Source organism: Aulonocara sp. 'chitande type north' Nkhata Bay, linkage group LG7 (genome assembly GCF_057382095.1).
Source record: "Aulonocara sp. 'chitande type north' Nkhata Bay isolate Kocher_YH1m ecotype deep benthic linkage group LG7, A_spYH_male_GT1.1, whole genome shotgun sequence".
NCBI lineage: Eukaryota > Metazoa > Chordata > Actinopteri > Cichliformes > Cichlidae > Aulonocara > Aulonocara sp. 'chitande type north' Nkhata Bay.
This window is the reverse complement of record NC_141350.1, coordinates 29,812,651-29,837,742: the sequence shown is the minus strand read 5'-3', so window position 1 is coordinate 29,837,742 and position 25,092 is coordinate 29,812,651. Positions and strand designations below refer to the sequence as shown.

General features: G+C 42.2%; 1 protein-coding gene and 1 long non-coding RNA gene across 2 annotated transcripts; both read right to left on the bottom strand.

Annotated features, from left to right (window-relative positions):
- Nucleotides 1-74: 74 nt before the first annotated feature.
- Nucleotides 75-8,981, bottom strand: LOC147325405 (uncharacterized). The gene is made up of 3 exons (XR_015130323.1): nucleotides 7,895-8,981; nucleotides 4,091-4,201; nucleotides 75-789 (listed from the first exon to the last, which is right to left on the bottom strand). It is a non-coding gene; the product is annotated as an uncharacterized LOC147325405 (long non-coding RNA).
- A 541-nt stretch (nucleotides 8,982-9,522) lies between these two features.
- LOC147325404 (uncharacterized) lies at nucleotides 9,523-11,479 on the bottom strand. Its single transcript, XM_086299953.1, has 2 exons — nucleotides 10,948-11,479; nucleotides 9,523-10,883 (listed from the first exon to the last, which is right to left on the bottom strand). Exons 1-2 carry the CDS (start codon nucleotides 11,477-11,479, stop codon nucleotides 9,664-9,666), a joined length of 1,752 nt encoding a protein of 583 aa, XP_086156079.1. The 3' UTR covers nucleotides 9,523-9,663.
- Between the last annotated feature and the right edge of the window lie 13,613 nt (nucleotides 11,480-25,092).

The following is a 25,092-nucleotide window of genomic DNA, read 5'->3' as shown; positions in this document are numbered from 1 at the left end:
ATATATATATATATATATATATATATATATATATATATATATATATATATATATGTAGTATATACATTGGGTGAATGTGCAGTAGTAGTAGCAAGCAGGTGAATTCTGTACATTAATATGAATAGACATCTGACTATTTTACAGAATAGACAATATAAACATATTTAAAATTAAAGGAATTGAAATGTACATTGTGCCTTGGTTTAGTGTCTGGAAGAGTCCTGACTCAGTCAATTATAGATGATGTGAGAGGGCGGGTGTGTGTGTTTAGGGCACGGATGGCTTGGGGATAGAAGCTCCTCTTGAGTCTCTCTGTCCTTGCCCGGAAGATGCGGAACCTTCTACCAGATTGCAGAAGTTGGAACAGTTTGTCTGACTGTGGAAAATGAAAATGAAGAAATGAAAGACGTGTGGAAAGTACCAAGTGGATCAAACACACTGATGGCTGGAAAGGAAAAGGAAGTTCTTAAAATAAAATCAATCTTTCATCACGAGTCAGCAAGACTTTAATTTAAATGTGTGGAAAACTTAAAGATGAGAACTGTTTGTATCTGTGACGGTAAAACTTATAATCTGAGGAAGTCTCAAGTTTCATTTGTACTGAAACTGTTCTCTGATTGTAAATGTGGGTTCAGTAGAAACCAGTCTTTGTTTTTACAAATGAGAAGTTCATCTGGGTTTGAGACAAGCTCCTCGGAGGTCGTCTTCTGCTCCTTCAGGTGCACAAAGACTGAAGTTACAGTAAACCAGCTCAGTGTTCTCAGGTGTGCTGGTGTGCCCCCTGCAGGCCTGGAGAGACATGACAGCACAGATCAGACTGATTGGATTGGTTCGTTCTCATTTTTGTGATTTTCTGAGAAGATCTGTGACCCAGAGTAAAACTCTTATGCAAATTAATGAAAGACACTGACAATGACAAGTGTGGAGATACTAATGAACCCCAGCTGAACTGTTCTGTTCAAATCTGTGGCCCAGAGTTGCTGCTGGACACCAGCAGAAAGCTGTGAATCTGAAGGAGGAGAAGCTTCAGGCTGCTGGAGACAGCCTGCTGCTAGACTACCTGGTGTGTGTGTCACAGTGGTGGTATACAGTATATATATGAAATCTACTCAATAGCCACTTCAGCAACTCAATGCATTTAGTCATGTAAACAAGATGACCTGTTGAAGTTCAAACTGAACATCAGAATGTGGAAGAAAGGTGATTAAAAATGTTTTCATTTTATAAGACAACATGCAAAAGATGAAGTTTCTAAATACTTTCTGAAGCTTTTGAGCTCCATCTTTGTAGGTCTGTCTTTGAAAGTGTTACAGTGCATCACTAAGAAACACCCCACAAAACAATCAAAGCTAAAACATAAAACTTGTTATAAAAAAAACCCAAACAGGCTTTAATCTGTAGGGCAGCTGTTCCCCTCCACCCCATCACCCCTCCTCAGATCACCTGTCGTTCATCAGCTCTCTACATAAGGACCAGCACAGCCATCTAGACTCTGCCAGATTATTAGCTCTCTCCGTGTGGTAAACAGGCTAGTTTGGTTTTGCTCTTTTCCCTTTCTCTTGCAACTAAGGCTTTTTTACAGTTATTTTCTGGATAACATCACTGTGGCGAAGGTGTGGTCTTGGGCCTGCTGCAGAAGCACGGAAGAGCAGGTGTGCTAAACTGGATTGATGAATGGCAACTGTTTTTATGTCATGCAGTGAGACGGAGAGGGTAGTGTGAGAGTTGCAGAGGGGTCCTGGGCAGAACCCCGAAACCGCAGTAATCACTACTGTCAGTAAAATTGCTGCTAAACGACAAAGCTGAAATGTCAATCCTTCGGTCCTGTGTCACAATCACCAAACTCCCTCCCTGGATTCCTGCCCAACTTGTCCCTTCCTCATCTTGCCTGGTCCCTTCCTGCCTACCTCTGTTCCCATAACAATCTCTCATTCCTGTGTTTAGTTCGGCTAAACTTTGTCACCATGATTTTGTTTGTTTAAGGACTAAGAGCTTGTCTAAGTTCATTCATGTGCCAAATCTCTAAGAGAATATTCCACATCTCATTGGCTTGTCTGGGTCCAGCACTCGAGTTCTACATTAGTTATTGTTTAAACACGACATGGATGGAGGATGGAGGAGGTCTCAGTGCACCGTTTGTAAGCAGATTCTCATGTTGCTCAGCAAAGGTTGGTAAGTTTTTCATAATTTTAACTGCAGCTTATTAAAGTCAGGAATAAGGATCCTTTTCACTGTACTGTGGTGCAGAGGCGGAGGCAGACATTTGATACACCCATGGCTTAGCTTTAAAGGGTAGTATGCAGAGGTGTGGACTCGAGTCACATGACTTGGACTCGAGTCACATGACTTGGACTCGAGTCAGACTCGAGTCATTAATTTTATGACTTTAGACTTGACTTGAAAAAATGTTCTAAGACTTGTGACTTAGTCTGCTCCAAGCATTCCCACAAAGGTCAGTCTGCTGTTGTAGTTAATACGTCATTTTCATAACATAATTGGTGATATAGGTTACAAGCAAGTCTGGCGCTGAACAGAAATTGTCGCGCTATGCTCCTTTGTTTATTGTGCATAAATAGTGAATTGTCCTGACACAATATTGCGTTTCGCTTCTGTTATTATGGTACATTGACAAAAACATATACTTTTATTCACAGGATAAAACAGTTGTTTTGTATCACTAATTGCCCAGTACGATTACAGCATACAGTATTATTGTCACTGCTACATTTCTGTGATGGGTACCAGAAATTATTTCCACTACTAATTAATTACCATTGAGCTCAAAGGTCCTATTAATAAACGGTTAACGAATGTGTATTTATGAAGACAATTTGTGAGACTGGTAAACTTATGATATGTACGATGGTCTTTCGTTCTACACGGTGCGTTTCAAGGTCCTGCACCCATCCGTCGGTAAACTGTACCTGGGCTTGTTGCAGTGACCTGAAGTTACTAAACTTCATGAGTGTATGCACTCACTCCAAGAACCGTATGATTATAAATATGCATATAAATATGCTACGATGAGATAGCTGACTTCATCTAACTAGCAAATGTTGTCCAGGCTACGTTGGTGATACAGTTTTTTTTAATATGTATGATATTTTTGTCATGCGATTTTAAAGCCGGTCCTACAACCGCATCCAAGAACAACATGCAGCTTATCTCAGAACTGTCGGTGAAAATTATTCTTGGAGCTAGGTTTAATTGAGCTGCATTTTAAAGAGGTGCAATTTCACAATTTGTGTATATTTTCTAAGTTCACTATTTTGTCATGTGTTGAGAAAAACACAGATTTTAAAATTACATGGTCTAATATTTACATTTAGCATAACTGCAACATGCTTTTTTCGTTTTTTTTAAAGACTCAAAAGGACTTGAAATTCAAAGTTTCAGACTTGTGACTTGACTCGGACTTTTACACCAGTGACTTGAGACTCGACTCTGACTTGCCTGACATTACTTGAGACTTGACTTGTGACTTGAGGATAAAGACTTGAGACTTACTTGAGACTTGCAAAACAATGACTTGGTCCCACCTCTGGTAGTATGCATGTGGGATTGGGGGGGTTAGAAATGGCTGAAAGATTAATAGGCTCTGTTTTGAGTTTTGTTCAAAAGAGAATGACTTCATATAGGGAAAAATATATATGACATATGCAGGACACCTTAAACTAGTTTTTTAATTAAGCAGCAAGGCAGAACAAAGTCGGGCCTGTATCAAGACACAGGGACTGAACCCCAATTCAACCAGACCCAGAACTGATCCAGAATTAAAACAGGACTACAACAGTTAAAAATCAGGACTACTGAGGATTTAACCAAGAATCAGAACTAGATGATAGTAGCACTAAAAATCATCATAGACCTGCACTACACTTATTGTTTAATTCTACCAAAGTACAATATTTAGATTCAGAAAAGCTTATATAATTATTTAGCCTTGTTGTGCAAACAAGCCTGCAAAACTTAAATGTAGAATTTGAAAAATAACAAACCTAAAAAGAAACACTAGGTACGAGATACATGAGTACCTATGATACGGTGATACTTTTGGTAAACAACCATTTGACAAACATGTGTGTCTCACCTCCTCTTGTTCATCTCTGTTCTGTCGTCATTCTCCATCTCTCTCTCTGTTCCTCTCTCTTCTTCTCTGTTCCTCTCTCGCCCTCTCTGCTCCTCTCTCGCCCTCTTTGTGCTGACAATCAAGCCAAACACCAACATCATCAAATATACAGTTGAAACCAGATATTTACTCTTCAGATAAAAACAGAAACACTTTTTTAATTGTAACATCAAATCAGACTAAATGTTTATTTTTTTAGATAAATATAAAAAACATATTTGTTAACTTTAAGAGTAAAGAGAGAAACTGTCTGTGTTTCTTAATCATAAATGGCACCAAATTGTATTCAAAATTGAGCCACACTTATGGAGCTCCACAATTCTTTTCCTGGTGTTTTGGTTGATATCTCTTAATTTTCCCATGTCACAGAAACAGGCTCTGTGTTTTGCCTTATATGCATCCACAGCTGTGCCACCAGTTTACTCACATGGACTCTACTAACCTATCAGAAGCTTCTTCAGCTCAGAATGGAATCGTCTGGAGTTTCTTATTAATTAACAATAAACTTAGTGTATATGTACTCCTAAATTTGATGAAAGTGATAAAAAATAGAAGCTCTGTCTCTCTTTATTCTGACATTTAACTAATTCAAAAGATATTTCAATATTTATTTAACCAAAACAAAACAAGTTTACTCTAAATTGATGTTGTACAGTAAAAAAATGTTCTTGTGTTTTCCATAAAGTGTGTGTAAATATCTGGTTTAAACTGTGAATATACTGCTGTGTGTTGAAATTCCTCTTGTTTTGCATAGAAATATACTGAACAACATACAAAGCACAATATATAAAATACTACCAGAGTTTTTTCTTTGAAAGAAGCCCCTTATGTTCATTCTTGTATATCAGTGCATTACTGAAACCGATTTATTTAGCCGTGGAGGGTACACAGCAAATCCAGCATGTCCAAATTAACACTGTCAGATTTCAACACTATTAAAGTGTCTATATGGGTTCACATCAGAGAGTGTTAATTTAACTCTTTTTGGAGAGTTGGTAAGTTAACTCCGGTTTAGTGTTAAACACCAAATCTGTCTGGAGTTGATAATTTAACACTTACTAATGCTAACTAGGTGTTAAGAGTTTATATATTTTTATTCTGCAACCTAGACATCCACATTACTCACACTCTCACATAACACATACATATAGGGCCTTGGGGGTGGGCACGTTTTACAGCATCCAGAGAATGGTCGGTGTACTCCAACCCACCTCTGGCGCTGGTGCCCTACCCTCAATTTTAAATGCATTTAGACACTAAGGGTTTTCGGGAAGAGCCGTGCTGCTCTCTGAGAGGAAGCTAGTACCATGCTCTCCTGAGTTTTAAATGCACTTTAGAACAGCACACAGCAACACTACATATGAGCGGGCATAGGGAGGTTTGAGGTCTTCACCTTTTGTTAGCCGTCAGGGCTGGGGGGCTGGGAGGAGGTGCTGGCCGTCAGACTGGGGTCTGGGATGCGGGGCCTCCCTGCTACTGCAGATAAGGAGGTGGTCCCCGCTTGCCTCCACCCCAGAGAGAAGGGTTACATCTCCTGGGTCTAGGTGCGGCTTGCCCCTCTGAGGGCCGGGGATACCTGGACCTGGGATATAGAGTAGGCTTGGGGAGTGCGACTGTCTGTGCAGAGTCTATTTGTGTCTGTCTACACGTTGGGTGAGTGCCGAGTATTTGGTTGTGCATATGGGGTGGGAATGCACGTCTGTGTCCGCGTGTGCCTGTTCGTCTGTGTCTATATGTCAGGTTGGGTCTTAGACTCAACCTCTCTGGGTACATCTCAGGCCCTCTAAAGTACGGAGGCCTATCTCCCCTCACCACACTCCCTGCCGGTAGCTGATGCCCTCAGACGTTGGTGTCTTGGTGGTCCTTGTCGTCTGGGGCTGGGCGCTCATGTATGTACCAGCTCACTCCTGGTGGCCGATTGGCGGGGCCGGGCGCCTGTGGACCGGCTGGGCTCCTTCCGGGGGGTGGGATGCCCTCAGGCCTCTGGCCTCAGGGCCTGAAGCTCGGTCCTCTCTGGCACAGCTGGCTGCCGGCAGAGCCCGCGGGCACACCACTGCAACCCCCTCTGGCCTCTGCTCCTTAGCTGCGGGGTGACCTCTCCTTTGGGGCTCTACTCAGCTCTTCCCAGTAGGGTGGCACGGTCCCCCCCCTTTGGTGGTCCTCCTCGGGTCCTTGTACTCTGGGGCCTCTGGATATCTGGGGCCTGGATCTCCTCCATACCTGCTTCATACCCTGGAGGACGGGGTTGTGGCTCCCCACACTCCCTAGCAGATCGTTACATGGAGAAACCTTTGGAATACAAGCATGCTGATCCACACAGGTATGCACACAGGTGTACACACGGGTGTTCACAGACGCGGACTACAGCTTTCTTGGCTGCTACCTCAAAGCACATTGTGCGCTGTCTATCTTGCGTGCTGCACAATATCGTTTATTATTTAGTATCTACTGTTATCTACTGCTAGCTAGTTTATTGTGATGGTGCTGTTTTTTTTTTTTATTATGTTGCTCTTTGTTGTTTGCTTTCTCTTCTGTTTTTTTTCTCCATACAGGTGATCCAGGTGTTTTTTTCTCCCCCCTCTCACCGTCTCTTCTCCCCTTTGGTTTTCTTTCTCTCCCTCTTTTTCTTTCATTCTTTCTCCCTGTCCTATCCCCCAGTCATGTCTGTCCCATTTGTAGCAACTGAAAATAAAATAAATTCATAATTATAATAAAGGTCAATCAAATGGACCAATATGGCAAGGCCATGATGATCCACTTGGTAAAATAAATCCGTTTGGCATCTTTCTTGGCCTTAAGACAACAATTCTGATGGCTAAAGATCCAAACGGGACACACACACACAAAAAAAAAAGAGTTTATATATTAACTCTCAAAGAGTATTTTAGTTTAACTACGTAAGAGTTATCTTCTAATTAATTCTAAAAAGCGGGAATTTTCCTGTTCTGAACTTCTAGAAATTTCTTTTGGAAATAAACATTTACTAAAAAGACGCAATGGTTTTTGAAAAACATTTATTCTGAACTGTGCACCACAATTTCAAAACATTTTCTGAAAGATGTAACAGTATACATGTTCTCACTTTCATTAGAATTTTGTTTATCAAAAGGTCTGACATGGTAAATGCAAATAACAGCATTCTCATCACTTATTTCTTTAATACAATATGCATGTCCTTCATTCATCCCTTTGTGGAACTTCAACGCACTTCTGCTCTCCCCCATATTCCATCTTCACAAGCATGTGAAAGGAATGGCAAGTAATGGCTCAAAGGAATCCTCTTTGAGCCATTACTTGTGTAAAGTATTTTCCCAAAAGACAAGGACACAGGCAACAGGTAATACTGAACTAAATGTAAAACCTCAACCTTTTTCATTTTTACCTAAACCGTGTGCACAAAACTCTGGAGGGATCTATGCTAACGTAGAACCCAGTCAGGACGTCTGCTACTGCTGTTTGCTCGTTTTTTTCATGGGCGATCGTTTTCAGGCTTCAAGTAGCACCATTATACCAACATTTCACATTCTAGACATTGTTTTAGGTGTATTTGACCAAAAATTTGACTGAAAATTCACATGCAAGCTTTTTTTCAAGGCTGTGGTATTTGCCCGCAAACAATACCTTTCAGCTAGCTAAAACAGAATATTATGCTATCAGCGAGCAACATGGCTAATGCCTTTCACACAGCTTTGTCTCAACTCCAAAGAGCCACAGAAGTAAAAGCTCATAATAATAATTGAAACAATCTTTCAAAAAATGACTTACCAAGCATGGCAAACAACTCAAATATGTAGAGCAAAATGTTCTGAAACGGCTTCACTTCAGCTTCGATTGGAGCCGTGCTGGGGGCGGAGTCTGTGAATTTACTCTGTTGGTGTCATAGCCCCTCTAGGAGTTCAGAGTTAAGAGGTCAAGAGTTAATGTTTCCATTGTAACACCTCCAGATTTGACAGAGAAACACTCATTTTTAACACTCGATTTTAACTACTATCATTTTACACCTCAGAGTTACATTAAAAGAATGTGACTCTGCTTAGAGTAAAATTAACTCTACTTTTGCAAGAAGACTATTAACACCAAAACATTTAACACTTTTGAATTTGCTGTGTACCATCTGTCTCTCCATTTACTCTCCACCTTCCCAGCCCATTACTAATCAACCTCTCCCTTTGCTCACAGTGCACCTGAGAGTTGTTCTAGCAAGCTCCTTCCTATGTTTTCTTTCTCTTGTGTTAACTAAACAAAGAGTCTTGAAAAAACCTTACCATTGCTCCCTGTACCTGTACCTGCATTTGGGTCTACATCTATGTACTGGCCTCCAGGCCCCCTAAGAAATGTAGAGCATATGATCTTTTTTCTTCCTCATCAAACACTCGTGTCCTGTGGAAGAAGAGATCTCAGTCATCAGGGCAGAAATGTTTATGAAAGGTAATCACTCAGAAATACTTTGCACTGAATCCAGCAAATGTGCCTATTTTAGCTTGAATCAGTCAGTTAATAACAGCCCTGTAACAATGAGCCACTGGTATTGAGTAAATTATGTAGAAAAGATCATTTTCTTTCTTGTGAGAGCGTTGCAGCCATGTATGCATTCTCTATGATAAAGCCGGGCAAAGGTCATCAGATTAATGAGAAGGGCAGAAGGAGAAGTGCTCTGTTATTAGTGGTGAAAAGTTCAGAGTTTAAAGTGAAGAGAGAATTTGTGAATGACAGGAAGTGTGTAAAAGTGATCTGATTATTTCAAAGCAGCTCTTGTTTTGTCTGATAATGCAAAAACTTTTAAAGTGCAGAGTAACATCAGCTGAGTCTCTCCCAATGTCACGGTATGGCATGGCACACCGTGGAAGGAGTGGGGAAGGAGGACCCAGGCGCGGTGCTCTATGTACAAACAGTGTTTATTTACAGAGTGGAACAAAAACAACAATAAATCCCCGTGTTCTCCCAGACTCCCGTGTCGTGTCTCTGCGTGAATAGTTCGTGTCTCTGTGCTCTCCGCTCCCGTGTCAGCACCCCCCGGTGCTCGCTGCTCTTCGTGCCTTCCACGCTCCTCGTGGAGTCTCAAGGAAATGATCCCGCGTCGGTGGGAGCTCCAAGACTCTCCTAAGTAGCTCCCCCGACGAGCCCTGATCAGCGGCAGGTGTGTGGCTTCGGGTGTGGCCAGTCCTTCCGCAGGGCCACACCCCTCAGGCCTGCAGGTGGCTGAGCTCCATCCTCCAAGCATCCCCGCAGACATAAACACACACACTCACATCTACAATCATGGAGGAGAGCAGCAGCAATACCAAAATACATATAATAATAATAATAATAATATAATACATAACTGCTCAGGGATCCTGGGTCGCCCAGTCCCAGGACCCTGACAGTACCCCCCCTCTAAGGGTCGGCTCCCGACGACCCCAAAACAAAAAAAAAAAAAAAAAAACAGCACAACCAACCCAGGGCGGGCGGCTGGGGGAACCAGGACGGAGGGCCAGAACCAAAACAAGCAAAAACAACAAAACAACAAACCGACCCAGTCCACAGTCTCAGAGTCAGACCGCGCATCCCGCAGCGGTGCAAAAAGAAAACGAAAAGACGCCACAAACAGTCACAGGCGGCCCATCAACACAACAAGAGAGTTCAGGGGGCCTACCTCGAGCCCAACGGCGGCGACGTAGCAGCTCCGGCGGACGGCCCCGGGTCCGGCGGCAGCAGCAAAACAGTTCAGGGGGCCTGCCACGGGTCCGGTGGCGGCGGCGCTGCTCCTCCGGCGGCCTGCCACGGGTCCGGTGGCGGTGGAACAGTTCCGGTGGCCAGCCACGGGTCCGGTGGCGGTGGCGCTGCCCCTCCGGCGGCCTGCCACGGGTCTGATGGCAACGTCGCTGCTCCGGTGAGCAACAGCGAGGCGTGGCAACAGGTCCATGACGCGCCGATCGCTGACGTGGACGCACCGGACGTGGACGGCGAGGAGGCCGCGCTAGACGTGGAGGTCCCTCCGGTCCGCTGACCTCCTCGGCCGGCAGCGAGAGCTCCTCCTCGGCCGGCAGCGAGAGCTCCTCCTCCGGCTCGCTGAGCTCCTCAGCTGGCAGAGCGGGCTCCTCCGGCTCGCCGAGCTCCTGCTCGGGCATGCTGAGCTCCACAGCTGGCGATGCGGGCTCCTCCGGCTCACTGAGCTCCTGCTCGGGCATGCCGAGCTCCTCCGGCTTGCTGAGCTCCTCAGCTGGCGGTGCGGGCTCCTCCGGCTCGCTGAGCTCCTGCTCGGGCATGCTGAGCTCCTCCGGCTCGCTGAGCGCCTCAGCTGACGGTGCGGGCTCCTCCGGCTCGCTGAGCTCCTCAGCTGGCGGTGCGGGCTCCTCCGGCTCGCTGAGCTCCTGCTCGGGCATGCTGAGCTCCTCCGGCTCGCTGAGCGCCTCAGCTGACGGTGCGGGCTCCTCCGGCTCGTTGAGCTCCTGCTCGGGCATGCTGAGCTCCTGCTGCAGCTGGACGAAGTCTGAGGTTTCCCGAGCTTGCACTACCCCCCGGGCTTTACGCAGGGTGCAAAGGCAGGCGGAAACTCCCTTGAGCTGGCCGAGGTAGGGGTTTCCCTCCAGGATCGCCTCGATGGCGTTTAACCCCACCACTCCTGCCCTTGCGTTGGTGGTGTGAGTTACCCAGTCCATCAGGCGTTGGACGCGGGTGAGGTCGCTCTCTCCGGACAAGGCCGCTGGAGTGGGCAGTGGAATGGAGGCTGCTGCTGGTGGAGAAGATGGCGTGTGATGTGGATGGTGAACAGGATGAAACGGTAAGCGGTGAGGTAGATGTCGCGGGGGATGATTCAGCAGGTGACGGCTGGATCACTAGCCGGGCGATAGGCTGAGGTACAGCGACCAGCTGGGCCGCGGGCTGCGCTTTGGCTACCGGCTGGGCAGCTGACCGTATAAACATAGCCCCAGAGTAAACAGTTGAGGTGAGTGACGATGAATTGTCCATATGACTCACCACAGCCGGCTGTTGAGATGTCTGTGGATTTAGCTGCGGTGAGGAACGCTGGCGGCGCGAACGTCGTTTCCGTGTCGGCGTCGGGGCCGGCGTCTCAGGCAGTGAATCCACCAGCTGTCCGAGCTGGTGGGCAGCCTGAGGAGGAGAGTGGAGGTGGAGGGTGGAAAGTAGGAAGTCCAGGACCACCGCATTAAGGGAGTCCACCAGCCAGGGGAATTTAAAAAGCATCTCCTGCAGCCGCCTCTCCACGGCGCGACGCAAACCTTCCGCTGGCTTCTCCCACCACACCTCACATAGGTGGTACACTTCGTCCATAACTTCCCTCCTGAGCCTCTCCTCGGAGACCGCTTGGTCCATTAGAGACGGGATCATTCTGTCACGGTATGGCATGGCACACCGTGGAAGGAGTGGGGAAGGAGGACCCAGGCGCGGTGCTCTATGTACAAACAGTGTTTATTTACAGAGTGGAACAAAAACAACAATAAATCCCCGTGTTCTCCCAGACTCCCGTGTCGTGTCTCTGCGTTAATAGTTCGTGTCTCTGTGCTCTCCGCTCCCGTGTCAGCACCCCCCGGTGCTCGCTGCTCTTCGTGCCTTCCACGCTCCTCGTGGAGTCTCAAGGAAATGATCCCGCGTCGGTGGGAGCTCCAAGACTCTCCTAAGTAGCTCCCCCGACGAGCCCTGATCAGCGGCAGGTGTGTGGCTTCGGGTGTGGCCAGTCCTTCCGCAGGGCCACACCCCTCAGGCCTGCAGGTGGCTGAGCTCCATCCTCCAAGCATCCCCGCAGACATAAACACACACACTCACATCTACAATCATGGAGGAGAGCAGCAGCAATACCAAAATACATATAATAATAATAATAATAATATAATACATAACCCTGACACCCAAAGATGGTAAAGAAAAAAAGATGAATGTAACTGTAATCCCTATAGACATGGTTACTAGTATTTTCTTGTTTTTTACCTTGTATTATTATTTCCGACACCCCTTGAACACACTTTGATTTTCCGTAGTTCAGTAAATGCAACAAAAGCACGTTGCTGCATTAAGCTAGGCAAAATGGAGCAAGACACCCAAGAGCAATTAACAAGCTACACAGTGAGTCTTTCGGTATAAAATAAGTGTTATAAAGTATTTTTTACAGTCTCTAACTTAAAGTTATGTACTTTTCAGAGGCCTTTATGTGTTTTACTCTCGACCAAAACCAGGCAGAGCGTGTGTTTGTTTCTTGGGAACTCCGGTGAGTTACTAAAAATGATAAGTTAGCAGGAAAATCTATGCTAATTTTACATGTGGTAACAACTGCAACAGTGAAAATTCTGTATAGGGCTTTGGAGCGTGATGTCACGGGGGTGGGCGTGGAAAGGATTTTGGCCCGATCCGCCATTTTGGGGGTCTAAGTAAGGAGCGAAAGCATAGCCATGGTTCGTACTTGCTGTGTGGTCGGCTGCAATGTTCGATCTTACGACCGGCATGGGAATAAAGTTTGGATTGTCTTTTTATGCTTTCCCAACCTGGAAGCAACATGAAGGAGCTCATGTATCGGATATTACCAAACGAAGGCGTCTAGCCTGGATAGCAGCCGTGAGACGAGCTGATATCAAGTTCTGTTACATCTCCAGATATCAGTTGGTGTGCTCAAGACATTTTCATTCCGGTAAGTTCTAAATATGTTCACATCACACTTTATAGCTGAATAATATTATCGTTGGTGGTCTCGGAAGTTATAGAAATTGTGATCAAACATCAAATGGAGTGACTTTGCAGACATATGTGCTATGTAAAGAGTCGCAGGAGGAGACAGGGAGGACACAAATTGGCGTTAATAATTTGCCCGATTATCAATGTGTTAATTTGCATCTACTTTACAATTATGGGCACATAATATGATAACGATATTTTAGCAGTTTACTGATAAATGTATAACATTAATTATGGTGGGGGGTGGAAAATGGCTAGTTCACTCGATGCACTCCAGCTGACTTACTTTGACGACGTACTCAAGAGTTTGGCGGCTTGAAAATAGCCAAATCTTGCACCCAGCCATTTTTAAATTGGATGTGCGCCTCCAGTGACTTGTAATTACGAAACTGGTTCGCAGTGTAAGCGCTTACTCCACAAACAAGACAGGTGAAGATATCGGGGTAGGACAGTGGCGGTAAGTCGTCTGGGTCTTTACTCCACTGCCGTATGTCGTATGGGTCCAGATTTGCGATGCACTCTATTTTTTTTCAAATACTGCTGCTTCGCCTCTGGACGCAATCGGTCTCTATACCGTCCGTTTTCTTTTGAGCTGCTTTTAAACATGTTTCTTGTCGTCGTCGCCGTTCCAACAGTGAGTTTGTTTGGATCGTAGACCCCGAAAATGGAGCTGCGCTCCCACAATGCATTGCGGCATGACGTCAACTCCAAAGCCCTATTGTCTAAAAAAAAAAACAAGCTAAAGCCAGTCGGAGTACTTGAATTGTGTGTGAAATGGAGTGTCGTATTTTATTTTATTGTCTATTTGATTGGGCATCTTCACAAATGCGCAAAACTAATGCAGGATGCACTTTTCTTTTAGCCATAAATGTTGTCCAGTGTTTTTTTCTGCACTTTGTCATTTCAGTTATGGGTTGATTCATGTAAATACGTTATGTAAAACTACTTACGTTACAAACATTTCATGATGTGATTACATATGCCTTAAAAAGGGGTATATAAATACAATTGATTGTAATGCTGTAAAGCAGTACAAATGGAATTCATAGAGACAGAACAATGTTAAAACAACAGTGTACTTGATTTTGAAAACTATAAGATCTCGTTTTATTTAGAAAAACTGTTAAGAACTGTTTTGTTTATTGCTCTGTACTGTATGTGCAGACTGGTTTTTTGTGATCCTGGATCTGAAGTGGTTCTGGATATGGATGGCGAGCCAGACCCTGTGAAAACTCTTGGCGAATCCAAAAGCAGTGTGGCCAGCTGTTCTGGATGCAGGAGTAGAGCTACAGTCTGAAATACTTCGAATCGCAGGATTTCAAATAAACTGCTTACTTGATACAGATTGTTTCTCTGGGAAACTGTTGAAGTCCCAATATCCTGCTCATCAGGAGTCAGGTCTAAAGAGACTACTCATTTTATTTTATTTTGTTGTTATTTTCGAAAGAGTGCTCTTTTCTGTTGATCTTCTGTTAATTTTCTGTGCTGTATACATTGGGTTATTGCACCATTGTAACATTGTAATAAAGCTGCCGGCTGTTCAACACTCAATTCTCTCAAATTTATTTTACTCCTCTCGAATCTAGTTTATAAGTTTAACCCTACTATACTAAGCAGGTGTTACATAACTAAAACATGATTTCAACAGCACTGCTCAAGAAAGGAACATTTTACACTGACAGCCTAATAAGTACCAGGGAGACTTTCATTTTCCTTCTGTCAATAAAGACAATGTCGATTTGCCTTTATCGCCGTCTGTTTCTGTGTGTCCTCATGAACTGCTTTTTGGTTTCTTTTTGCAAGTTTGATGATTCAAGTTCACCAGTTTGTATTTTTTACCCTTTTGGAGATTTGGATTTTACATTCACTTTTTATTGGTTTTTATTTTATTCAGTTTTGTTTTGTTTTTTTAAACCATTTGTGTTGCATGTTTGACACTTAATAACTGTGTGTGCTTGTGTTGTATGTTCATGTATTTCCTCCCTAGCGTTGGTCCTAAAACCAGGATTGATCCCACGTCACTGCGTTGTTAGTCAGTTTTCCTCATGGCTGAAGCCTTGGACAGATTCTGCCATCGTGTGTCACTTTGCAGCAGACAGCTGGTGGATTGGACTTTTGGGCATGGTAATCACACACCTAAATTTAAGACAAATTGAATTTGGGACTTGCATACTTCAAGTCAAATTTGTGCTGCAACATCAGTTCTCGTCTCTTTCTGTGTTTACGTTGCTTCAGGCTGGTTTCAGATGTTTGATAATCACATGGTTGGTGCTTTGAACCTGGGTGCCTCCAACACTTCAGCAAAGTCTACCACCTTGGAGACATGAGTGTAACCCAGTTAAAAAAAAAAAAGAATAAAATGTGTATAAATATGCAGTTCACAATAATCACAGCTAAATAACACATGCTTAAAAAAAGTTCAAATATATTCTCTGTTGCATGATAACAAATTAACTTCATGGTTAAACTGTTAAAAATGTTAAAGGATGTATTTATTTATCATTATATTAGGTAATGTTTTTAATTTAATTTGTTACAAAACATTTTACTTTGATAGAGCTGGTTTGTTTTTGTTTCCCCCCCAATTAAATTGAACCAGACACAGGTACACGGTGTGGATTTTTGCTGCAGGCTGAGGGAGACGAGATGAGCTAAGGCAGAGTAGTGGCTTCCTGCATTGATACGAAGTAAAAGTTTGTGACTGCAAACGTTTTGGGTTGTTGGTTAGATACCATGGAAACTGTCAGGCATTGTAAAGCAGTGAATGTCGGCCTGAAGTTTGCTGCTCAGTGATAAAGAGAGTAGCCAACTGGCAGAGCGAATAGACTATAAGCAGCTTGTAGCTAACCCTGCTTCAGGATATTTTCTGGGTCTGAAAGCAAATAGCAAAATCCACACTTTGCCCATCTGGAGCTGGACTTGCAAACATATAAAACATTAAACAGTTGTTTTCCCACCTGGTCAACAGGGCTGAACACTGTACTTTACATTTGATCATGAAAAAAGGACAGTGTCAGAGGTGCAAATGCACAGTGGCTTACGGAGCAAAGCAGGAAGAAATGAAACTGGATCAAATGTATCACTATTTATAGAGCACTTATTAAAAATACAAGTTCACCTAAAGTATTTTCCTTCAAGTCTCCAAAATCCCAAAAATCAAACCTGATAAAAAAATTTAACACTGGGCAAAACTCAAACGTCTCATTATGTACCAATTAACTCTGCAGTCACCACTAGAGGGCATCATCGCTGTATAACTGAAAAGAAGCTGGACAGAAGCCAGTTACAACCATTTTATTAGCTGAACACGTGTACTGGTCATAGCTGGTAGCTAACTGGGTAAGGGTGTCACGGGTCTGTAGCTCTATCCACCAAGTAAGTTACAGGGCCTTTCTCTGCCTTTCTCAATTCAATTCAATTTCTTTTTTTGTCCCACAAGGGGAAATTAGTTTAGCAGCAGGATAAAAATAAACAGAACAATACTATAAAGTAATAATGACAATAATAGTGATAGAAAGTCCAAGGACAGTTATTTGCCATTAAGGAGACAAGATGCAGTAGGGATAAAAGAGACCTGGAGTCTTTTAGTCCTCCTCCTCGATACTCTAAAACGGCGGCCGGAAAGCTACAACTCAAACTCACTGTGAAGTAGATGGTTCAAACAATTAATAATAGAATGAGCTTTTCTAAGCACATTTCTATTGTAGATGGCCAAAAGTCTATCTTGCCAGCGCCCTAAAATTTTGCTAGCAGTTTTTATGAGAAGTCCCAACCGATTCTTATTCTTCACCGTCAGGTTACCAAACCAGGCAGCGATACAGACATCACAGATTCGATAAAACTTCTTTAAAACAAAGACAGCATCTCAGATGAGACATTAAAAGATCTAATTTTCCAGACCCCTGTCATCAACGAGTGCCCAGTGGAGAAAGTGGAAAGCTTCAAATACCTCGGGGCTTACATCACGCAGGACCTGTCATGGTCCTGTCACATCAACACCGTGGTGAAAAAGGCCCGTCAGCGTCTCTACCACCTCAGACGCTTGAGAGACTTCCGACTGCCCTCCAAGGTGCTCAGGAACTTTTACTCGTGCACCATAGAGAGCATCCTGACGGGAAACATCTTAACCTGGTTCGGGAACAGCACCATGCAGGACAGACGAGCTCTACAGAGGGTTGTGCGATCAGCCGAGCGCACCATCCGCTCCGAGCTCCCTGACCTGCACTCAGTCTACAGCAGGCGGTGCTGGACCAAGGCCAGGAAGATCGTGAAGGACCTCAGCCATCCCAACAACAGACTGTTCTCTCTGTTGAGGTCAGGAAAGCGATTCCGCTGCCTGAAGACCAACACAGAGAGACTGAGGAGGAGCTTCTTCCTGCAGGCGATACGGTCTCTCAATCACACCACCACACAGTACTGACCCACACATACAGTTCTTACACACACTGGACATTCTGGACATTTCTTTAGACTAGTTGCCACTGAACAACTACACTGCATGGTCATCTAATAAAATCACTCACTTAGTCACAAGTCACTTAAATAAATCACTTTTAAGCATATTTGCACTGCACAAGACACTTAAATATGTGGATTGCACAACCCTGGACATTACATTTCTTACCATTACCATTTATTACTTGCACAGCTGCTCTTACTGTTCTATATTTCTTCATATATTCTTATACATTTTCTATAATTTATATTTTGTGTATTGTGTATTTTGTTGTACAGTTATTTTATTTTAAAATTTAATATTTTATTTTATTCTTTCTTAGTTAAATTTACCCTATTTATTTCCTATCCTATTCATAGTCTTTTGTTTTAGGTCACGAGCAGTTGTCTAAGCATTTCACTGCATATCGTACTGTGTATGACTGTGTATGTGACAAATAAAATTTGAATTTGAATTTAAAAAGAACAGTGTTTGTCATCAGCATGAGATTCAAAACACAGTTTATGGTCAAGTACCACACCTAGATATTTATAACTCTCAACTATCCAATATCAGCACTTTTAATGATAGTAGGTGATGAGTTATAAGAGGACTTCCTAAAATCAATAATCATGTCTTTAGTTTTTGACACATTAAGTGAAAGGAAGGACTCATCACACCAATTCACAAAATCATCTACAACCTGTCCATGGCCTGACTCGTCCCCCACTAGAAGACTGACGATCACTGTGTCATCATCAAACTTCAGGATGTGTCTGTTCGTGAAATTGCTGCAACACTCATTTGTGTACAGAATGAACAGAAGGGGAGAGAGGCAGCAACCCTGGGGTGAACCAGTAGAGGAGGAGAGCACATCAGAAAATACACGATTCACCCCCACTCATGGTGTTCAACATGCATTAAAATCTCCTTCTTAATTATCTTCTCAAATGTCTTCATCACTAAAGAAGTCAGAGCCACAGGCCTAAAATCATTCAGTACCTTAGGAGAACTGCCCTTAGCAACAGGAACAATGATAGCATGTTTCTAAATCTTAGGTACTGTCTGTAGCTCTAAAGAAAGTGAGAAAATATGGTGAAAATCCCACTCAGCGGATCAGCACAAGTTCTCAGTACCTGTCCACAGATGTTGTCAGGTCCGGGACTCTTACTTTTAGTGTGTCTAAAAAGATTAGCTACCCCCTCTCATCAATACAAATAGATGGGGGAGTGATAGTCTTTTCCCTCAGTGTGCTGGTCTGCCTAGAACAGTCAAAGTTCTCAAAACGAAGGTAAAAACTGTTAAGACTGTCTGCCAGATGTTTGTCAGAGGTAAACCCGTCTAAGGTAATATTATTTTTACCTTTTGTCTGTAGCCCTGGCATTGTTTTCATACCAAGCCAAGCTCTTTTGAGGTTGTTACTACTGAGTTCTGCCTCAATCTTATTTCTATACCTCATCTTGGCAATCTTTATTCCAGGCCTCACCTCCATCTTCAATATTCTCACAGTGGGAACGTCTCCCTCCTTAAAAGCAATTTTCTTCTAAGAATCAGATCCTTAATATCTTTAGAGAGCCACGGTTTGTTATTGGGGAAAGTCTTAAGTTCTCTGACTGGAATCACAGAGTCTTTGCAAAAAGAGATGTAGCTACACACCACATCAGTGAGTTCATCCAAATCATAAATGCTGTCTTGGAACAAGGACCAGTCAATGCGATCAATACACCCCTGAAGGGCAACACAACTGTCTTTTGTCCAGACATTAGTCCACTTGACACAGGCCATCTCCCTCCTAATCACAGATCTGTAAGCAGGGAGGAGGTGAATAACATTGTGATCCGAAGAACCTGGTGCAGGTCTGGCCACAGACTTATATGCCCCCTTAATTGGTCCATAACACAAATCCAGCGTTTTGTTATGCCTTGTAGGACAAGTGACATATTGAAAGAAATTGTTCAGTGATTTCTTAAGATTACAATTGTTAAAATCACGAAGAATAAAATTAGGAGCATCCGGAGAGTAGGGATGGGTACCGGTATCCGGTGCCATTATGGCATAAACGGTGGTAACCAGACTGATTTAGGATTTCTCAGCTTTATTTCGGTGCTTTTTTCCCCCCCTGAGATGTGATACACTTGAGATTCTAGCCAATCATTTTATGTTTCCAAGGATAGTAGGTGGGCCCAGGCTAAAATGACCAAAGAAAAAGTGGGAAACAGCTGAACATGAGAGGTTTTTGGACAAAGTTTGTGTTTTTTCCATTGTTTAAGCACTGCTTCCAGCCAAGAGTGATACCATTTCTTCACACAAAAACTCAGTAATCCTGTGGTAGAAAAACATTAAATTGTGTGTCATACTGTAAATCACATGATCAAACACATGATTAACCCTCTGTTGTAGAAAAGAAATGTAAATGTTAGCGCTGCGCAGGTGTATACACTCTTTCTCAAAGTGACTTCTGTGAGCAACACAAGGTAATGAATAACACACTGCTGGTAAATTCACAAAGACACAGAAAGTGGCAATTAAAAGGTTAAGTCAGCACAGCCCAAAAGCTCATGCATCCTGTTGCTGTCATCTTTCTGCTCCTGTAAAAAGAAACATACATACATACATCCACCCTTTTGTCACTGGGTGGAGGTGCACTCTTGCATACTGGAGTCAAGTCAGTCAAGCTTTTGTCTCTCCAGTCAGCTTTTACCAATCAGTCAGTCAGTTCCCCATTTTTTAATTTTCACTCATTCATTTACTCATTGATTCTTTCTTTTGCTGATAGTGGAAATTATTGTCACATTTCGTTTCCACTCTCAGCAAAACGACAACATTTTGAAAAGAAAAAGAAGAATTTTAGACTGGATTACCTCGCTGTATCCTTATAGAAAAAGGGACTCGCTTCCTAATTGTCCCAAATAAATGACTTTCTCCTGAGCCCATTCTAATTTTGGAGAAACTCACTTTGCAACCGTTCGCAACAACATGTTGTGTAGTTCTTCCTATTGAAACATTTAGATCTGCTTAGATGACAAAGAATATTGAACAAAACTTTCAGTGCACTGTGAAAGTAACAAAATAAAAAGAATAAAAGAAAAGAAAGGAAAGGAAAGGCCTTGTTAAATCATGACACGTGTTCTTCATTTCAGGGGGATAAATCATACCAAACCTAATTGGCAGGCTCAACTTTGTAACATGAGACAAATCATCAGCCAGTTTAATCTCAAACATTCATCCAATCAGCCACACCACACACAACATACAGCATAACCCTGTTGTCTCATCACATAATAAGTTTCTTCTCATGCAGTGTTGGTCAAGTTACTTGAAAAAAGTAATCAGTAACTAATTACCAATTACTTCCCCAAAAAAGTAATCCCGTTACTTTACTGATTACTTATTTTCAAAAGTAATTAATTACACCTGAATAGGTGATAAAGCGATAGCTCTTTCAGCCCAATTCTACTTTTTCTGCATAATCCATCATACAAAATGTAATCAAATGGAAAAGTCTCTTTTTAATACTTGTTTTATTGGTTTTAATCTTTTAACTTTATGCATCAAGCAAAAATTTAATTATATGCACCATTCTCTGACTGGAAGAAATTTGTTTAACATTTAAACCTATTTTCTACACATTCCAACACATAAAATAAAATATTTTTTGTGTTTACACTCACTCTTTCAAATAGATGCAAGTAAAACACAGCAGAAAATAAATAAAGTCAAAGACTCAGCAGTCCTGTTGCTCTATTTTCACCTGTAAAGCAGGACTGTGGTAGGCGGAGGTTTACCCTGGTGCAGGTGTGCCGCAGCGGTCAGTTGAAGAATCCGCGAGTTTCTCTGTGAGTTTCCCATTACGTCGTTGCGCACTCAGTGCTTGCTCGGAAGTTTAGGGGGTTTTTTCGGTGTAAAAAGAAGTTTTCTTCCCACACACAACGGACGCTAATGTTTTTGTCACTTTTTATGGAATCAAACTTAAAGTAAGGTCAGTACTTCCACGCTTTAAACGCTGCACGCTCATACTCTCTCTTGCACTCGATATATTATCCATTGTTGATCTGCACACAGCTGTTGTCACAAAAGTCACACTCGCTTACGTCACTGTCATGAGACATTCTCGCAAAAAAAAATCACGGTTTTAGTAATGCAGTAACGCAGCGTTCCTACAGGAAAGTAACTGTAATCTAATTACCGTTTTTGCAATAGCAATCCCTTACTTTACTCATTACCGTAAAAAAGTAATCAGATTACAGTAACGCGTTACAAGTAACGCGTTACTGCCCATCTCTGTTCTCATGTTTCAATTTCAATTTCAATTTCAATTTTATTTCTATAGCACATTTTAAAGTCACAGGTACAACAAAGTGCTTCACAGACGAGCCATACTTGCAGATGTAACCAAATGTGTGCCATGTTAAAACTTATTCACCCACCAGAAACTCAACAATCATGCAAAACTCCTCATCAGCATTCTGTTTTCTCCCTATGATACAATCATCTGTCCTCCTATAATATTTAATCCACTAGTCTACGTATCACTTCCATCTTACTGAGTGACTTGGACAAGATGACAAACAGAATCTCATGCTTAAGATGCTGTCTGGTCTTCATGAGTGTCATTGTATGTGTATATGCATGTAGGGTTAGTATGGTTAATGCATTTTCTGCTTGTGTGTGATTTATATACCTTTCTCATTTTGTGGTCCAAACTCCTTCACAATTTTCCCACTTAAATCAGTTTCCTTTTTTCCCAGGATTGCTAACCCAAATTTTGATTTCCCACACTAAACGACAGCCTTCCTCTGTGTTCTCACCTGCTCCTCTCACTCTTTGCAGTCCAATGGCAAACAGTTCTCTTCAGCTTTGTCCTGTGTCATCCTCACTGTCTCATCTTGCCATTCCACTCCAAAAGTGGCAAATGTCACTCAGACAGTCTCCTCAAAAGTCATCTTCACACACAGTGAAGTTGCAGCTTGCTGGAAACGCATCTCCATCCATCCATGATGATGGGGTTTTCTTACTCTCTGATGCCGTTTGTACACACTGCTGCTGGACCTCTCTCAGGACTCTGTTGTTGTCTCTTGGGCTGCTATGAATTGTAGATGTGCTGTGCTTCTGGAACTGCACTCCTTGTCTTCAGGCAGAGGTTAGCTTCCATGGAGCTTGTTTTTTCAGGGTGAGGAACACATGGGAGTTAAGCTGTAAACACCACTCAGCCAAAAGCTCTGCCTCAGTGTTTCCTAATGATGTGAAACCTATAACTTTCTTCCAACTGCTGCATGTGGAAAATTGATCCAGGTCTGCTTTTCACCTGAAAGTGACAAACTAAGACATTTTCATTGTTCTCCTCACTGCTTAAACAACACACATCTCTCTCTCTCTGGTTTTTTTTTGGAACTCTCCTTTCTTAAAAACAGAAAGTGGCATTACAGTTGTTTCAGGCTGAGAAACACCAAACACTTGCCATGTTATCATTCATATTTCGTCCACACAACAATTTTTTTCTTTTTTGTGTCCACTGGGCAGGTGACCTGCAGAATCATGTCTTCCCCAGTTCGAGACCACTTCACTCACATACTTTCACACCTCTCTGTAACTCACACACACCATGACGTCAGACACAATCACCTGCTTTTCGACAAAACAAAAACATGATGCTGATGTTACAAAAGTCTCACACACATGAATCAGGATGCAGAAAAGCTGTTGCCCATATGGGGTGCCAGGAAGAAACTAAACTCATGGATAGCTGCATGCTTGAGATATCATAGCTCTGTTTCCCTCTCCTCTGATAAGGTCAACCAGCTCCTGCTCTGAACATGTGTAGCTTGCTCATCAGCTTAAAAGCGACTGCATACAAAATGACAATCAGACTCACTCACGCAGACCACGTCTGGCCCGCACACGCACACAAAATAGACACATATGAGCTGTCACCACTTTCAAGTACAAAGTTGTTATGAAGTCTGTCACAATCCCCCCTTTTTTCCCCTTTATTTATTTATCCTTCTTATTTCATTGTACTGTATATTGTTACTCTTATTTGCCTTGTATGTCTACTGTACAAACTGAACTGGAATGACTGACTGTTTGCTTTATAATTTCAAATAAAGTTTGGGAAAAAAAGAAAAAAAAAGAGTGACTGACTCCAGGTGAATATCGCCAACAACAATAAAAATAAGGTGTAGAAGATCTCCATCTCGGCAAAAACCTCATAAAAAGTTAAAACCACAGTTAGGAACAGAATTAAAACAAAGTTAAAAACAAAAAGAAAACGCCAGTAAACACCTGCTGCAGGTCGCCACAAGAGCAGCACCCCCTTCTGGAGGACTAATATTTCACTGAAAAATATCTGATATGCATATCAACATAATTATGGATGATTATAAAAAACACACACATTATAAAGAAAATACATCAAAAGACAGATTGTATTATATTTATGTATCAAATATGACAAAATGCAGATTTTACAGAAGTAAAATTATCTCTAGTTTAACCCTTTAAGACCTACCCCAAGTCCGCCAGAGCTTATATTATATTTTTACATGCTGTAGTGCCATTTTTGGGAGCATTTCAAGTTGCTATACATCAATACAACTGTTATAGCCCAAATTTTCATAATATGCATGCATTAAGGGCATAGTAATTACATAAATTGCAAAAAGTGCAATAAACTACAAAAAAATTTTTAAATCGTTTTTGTTTTTTTAACATATATTTCTAGTTAGAGAAATTTAAGAGGCTTATCCCTCAAAACTGTAAATACAAAAAAGTTGCACAAAATAGTTTCCCACCACAGGAAATTTATTTTGAGTGTCTTCATAGTTTTGTTTTTGAAATACACCAATTTTTATATACTGCAGGAAAAACGAAAACAAATATTACAGTGCAAGTGCTTTTTATGCAGTTTTTGCAAAGCTATATGTGGAAGGAAACTGTGACCTAGGACAAGCTGATGGCATAAGATGTAAGTACAACTCCTCCGGTTTCATATGCAAAAAAAATTATTGCACTAGCTTACGTGATTGCAGTTCTACAGGGATTTAAAAGTAGTTGCGCAAAACGGAGCATGCCGCTCTGACCGGTTTTAAAGGTTAAACATTTAATTAGCGTTCTGGCTGCACAGAATGGATAGTCAAACAAATTGAATAATCATAAATACGTATCCCTAGCCCCATTTTATATTTATTACTTTATTTTTGTATTATCATTATTTTATAATTATAGCACTATAATATATAATAAAGGAAGGATTCTGGATCAGCACCATGATGCAAACTTGTGGCCATAGTATATACAGTATAGATTTTTTAAATTTATTACTAATGATATAACGTTGGTGAGAGTTTTTAAGTGTGGATAATTAAATAATACATTAATCCAATAGCAAATTTCACCTTGCTCTCAGATGGACAGCAAGTGGAGAGCAGAGATGGACAGTAACGCGTTACGCGTTACTGTAATCTGATTACTTTTTTCAAGTAACGAGTAAAGTAAGGGATTACTATTTCAAAATCGGTAATTAGATTACCGTTACTTTCCCGTAGGAACCCTGCGTTACTGCGTTACTAAAACCGTGATTTTTTTGCGAGAATGTCTCATGACAGTGACGTAAGCAAGTTCATGACAAAAGCTGTGTGCAGATCAACAATGGATCATATATGAAGTGTGGGAGAGAGTATGAGCGTGCAGCGTTTAAAACGTGGACGTACTGACCTAACTTTGAGTTTGATTCCATAAAAAGTGACAAAAACATTAGCGTCCATTGTGCGTGGGAAGAAAACTTCTTTTTACAGCGAAAAAAACCCCCTAAACTTCCAAGCAAGCACCGAGTGCGCAACGACGTAATGGGAAACTCACAGAG

What these genes read in the sequence shown, in the direction of transcription:
- LOC147325404 (XM_086299953.1), bottom strand. Translation starts at nt 11,479, where the DNA reads ATGCCATACCGTGACAGAATGATCCCGTCTCTAATGGACCAAGCGGTC. An exon ending in TCAGCCTATCGCCCGGCTAG is followed by an intron (nt 10,884 to 10,947) that starts TGATCCAGCCGT and finishes TACCGTTTCATC; the next exon opens with CTGTTCACCATCCACATCAC.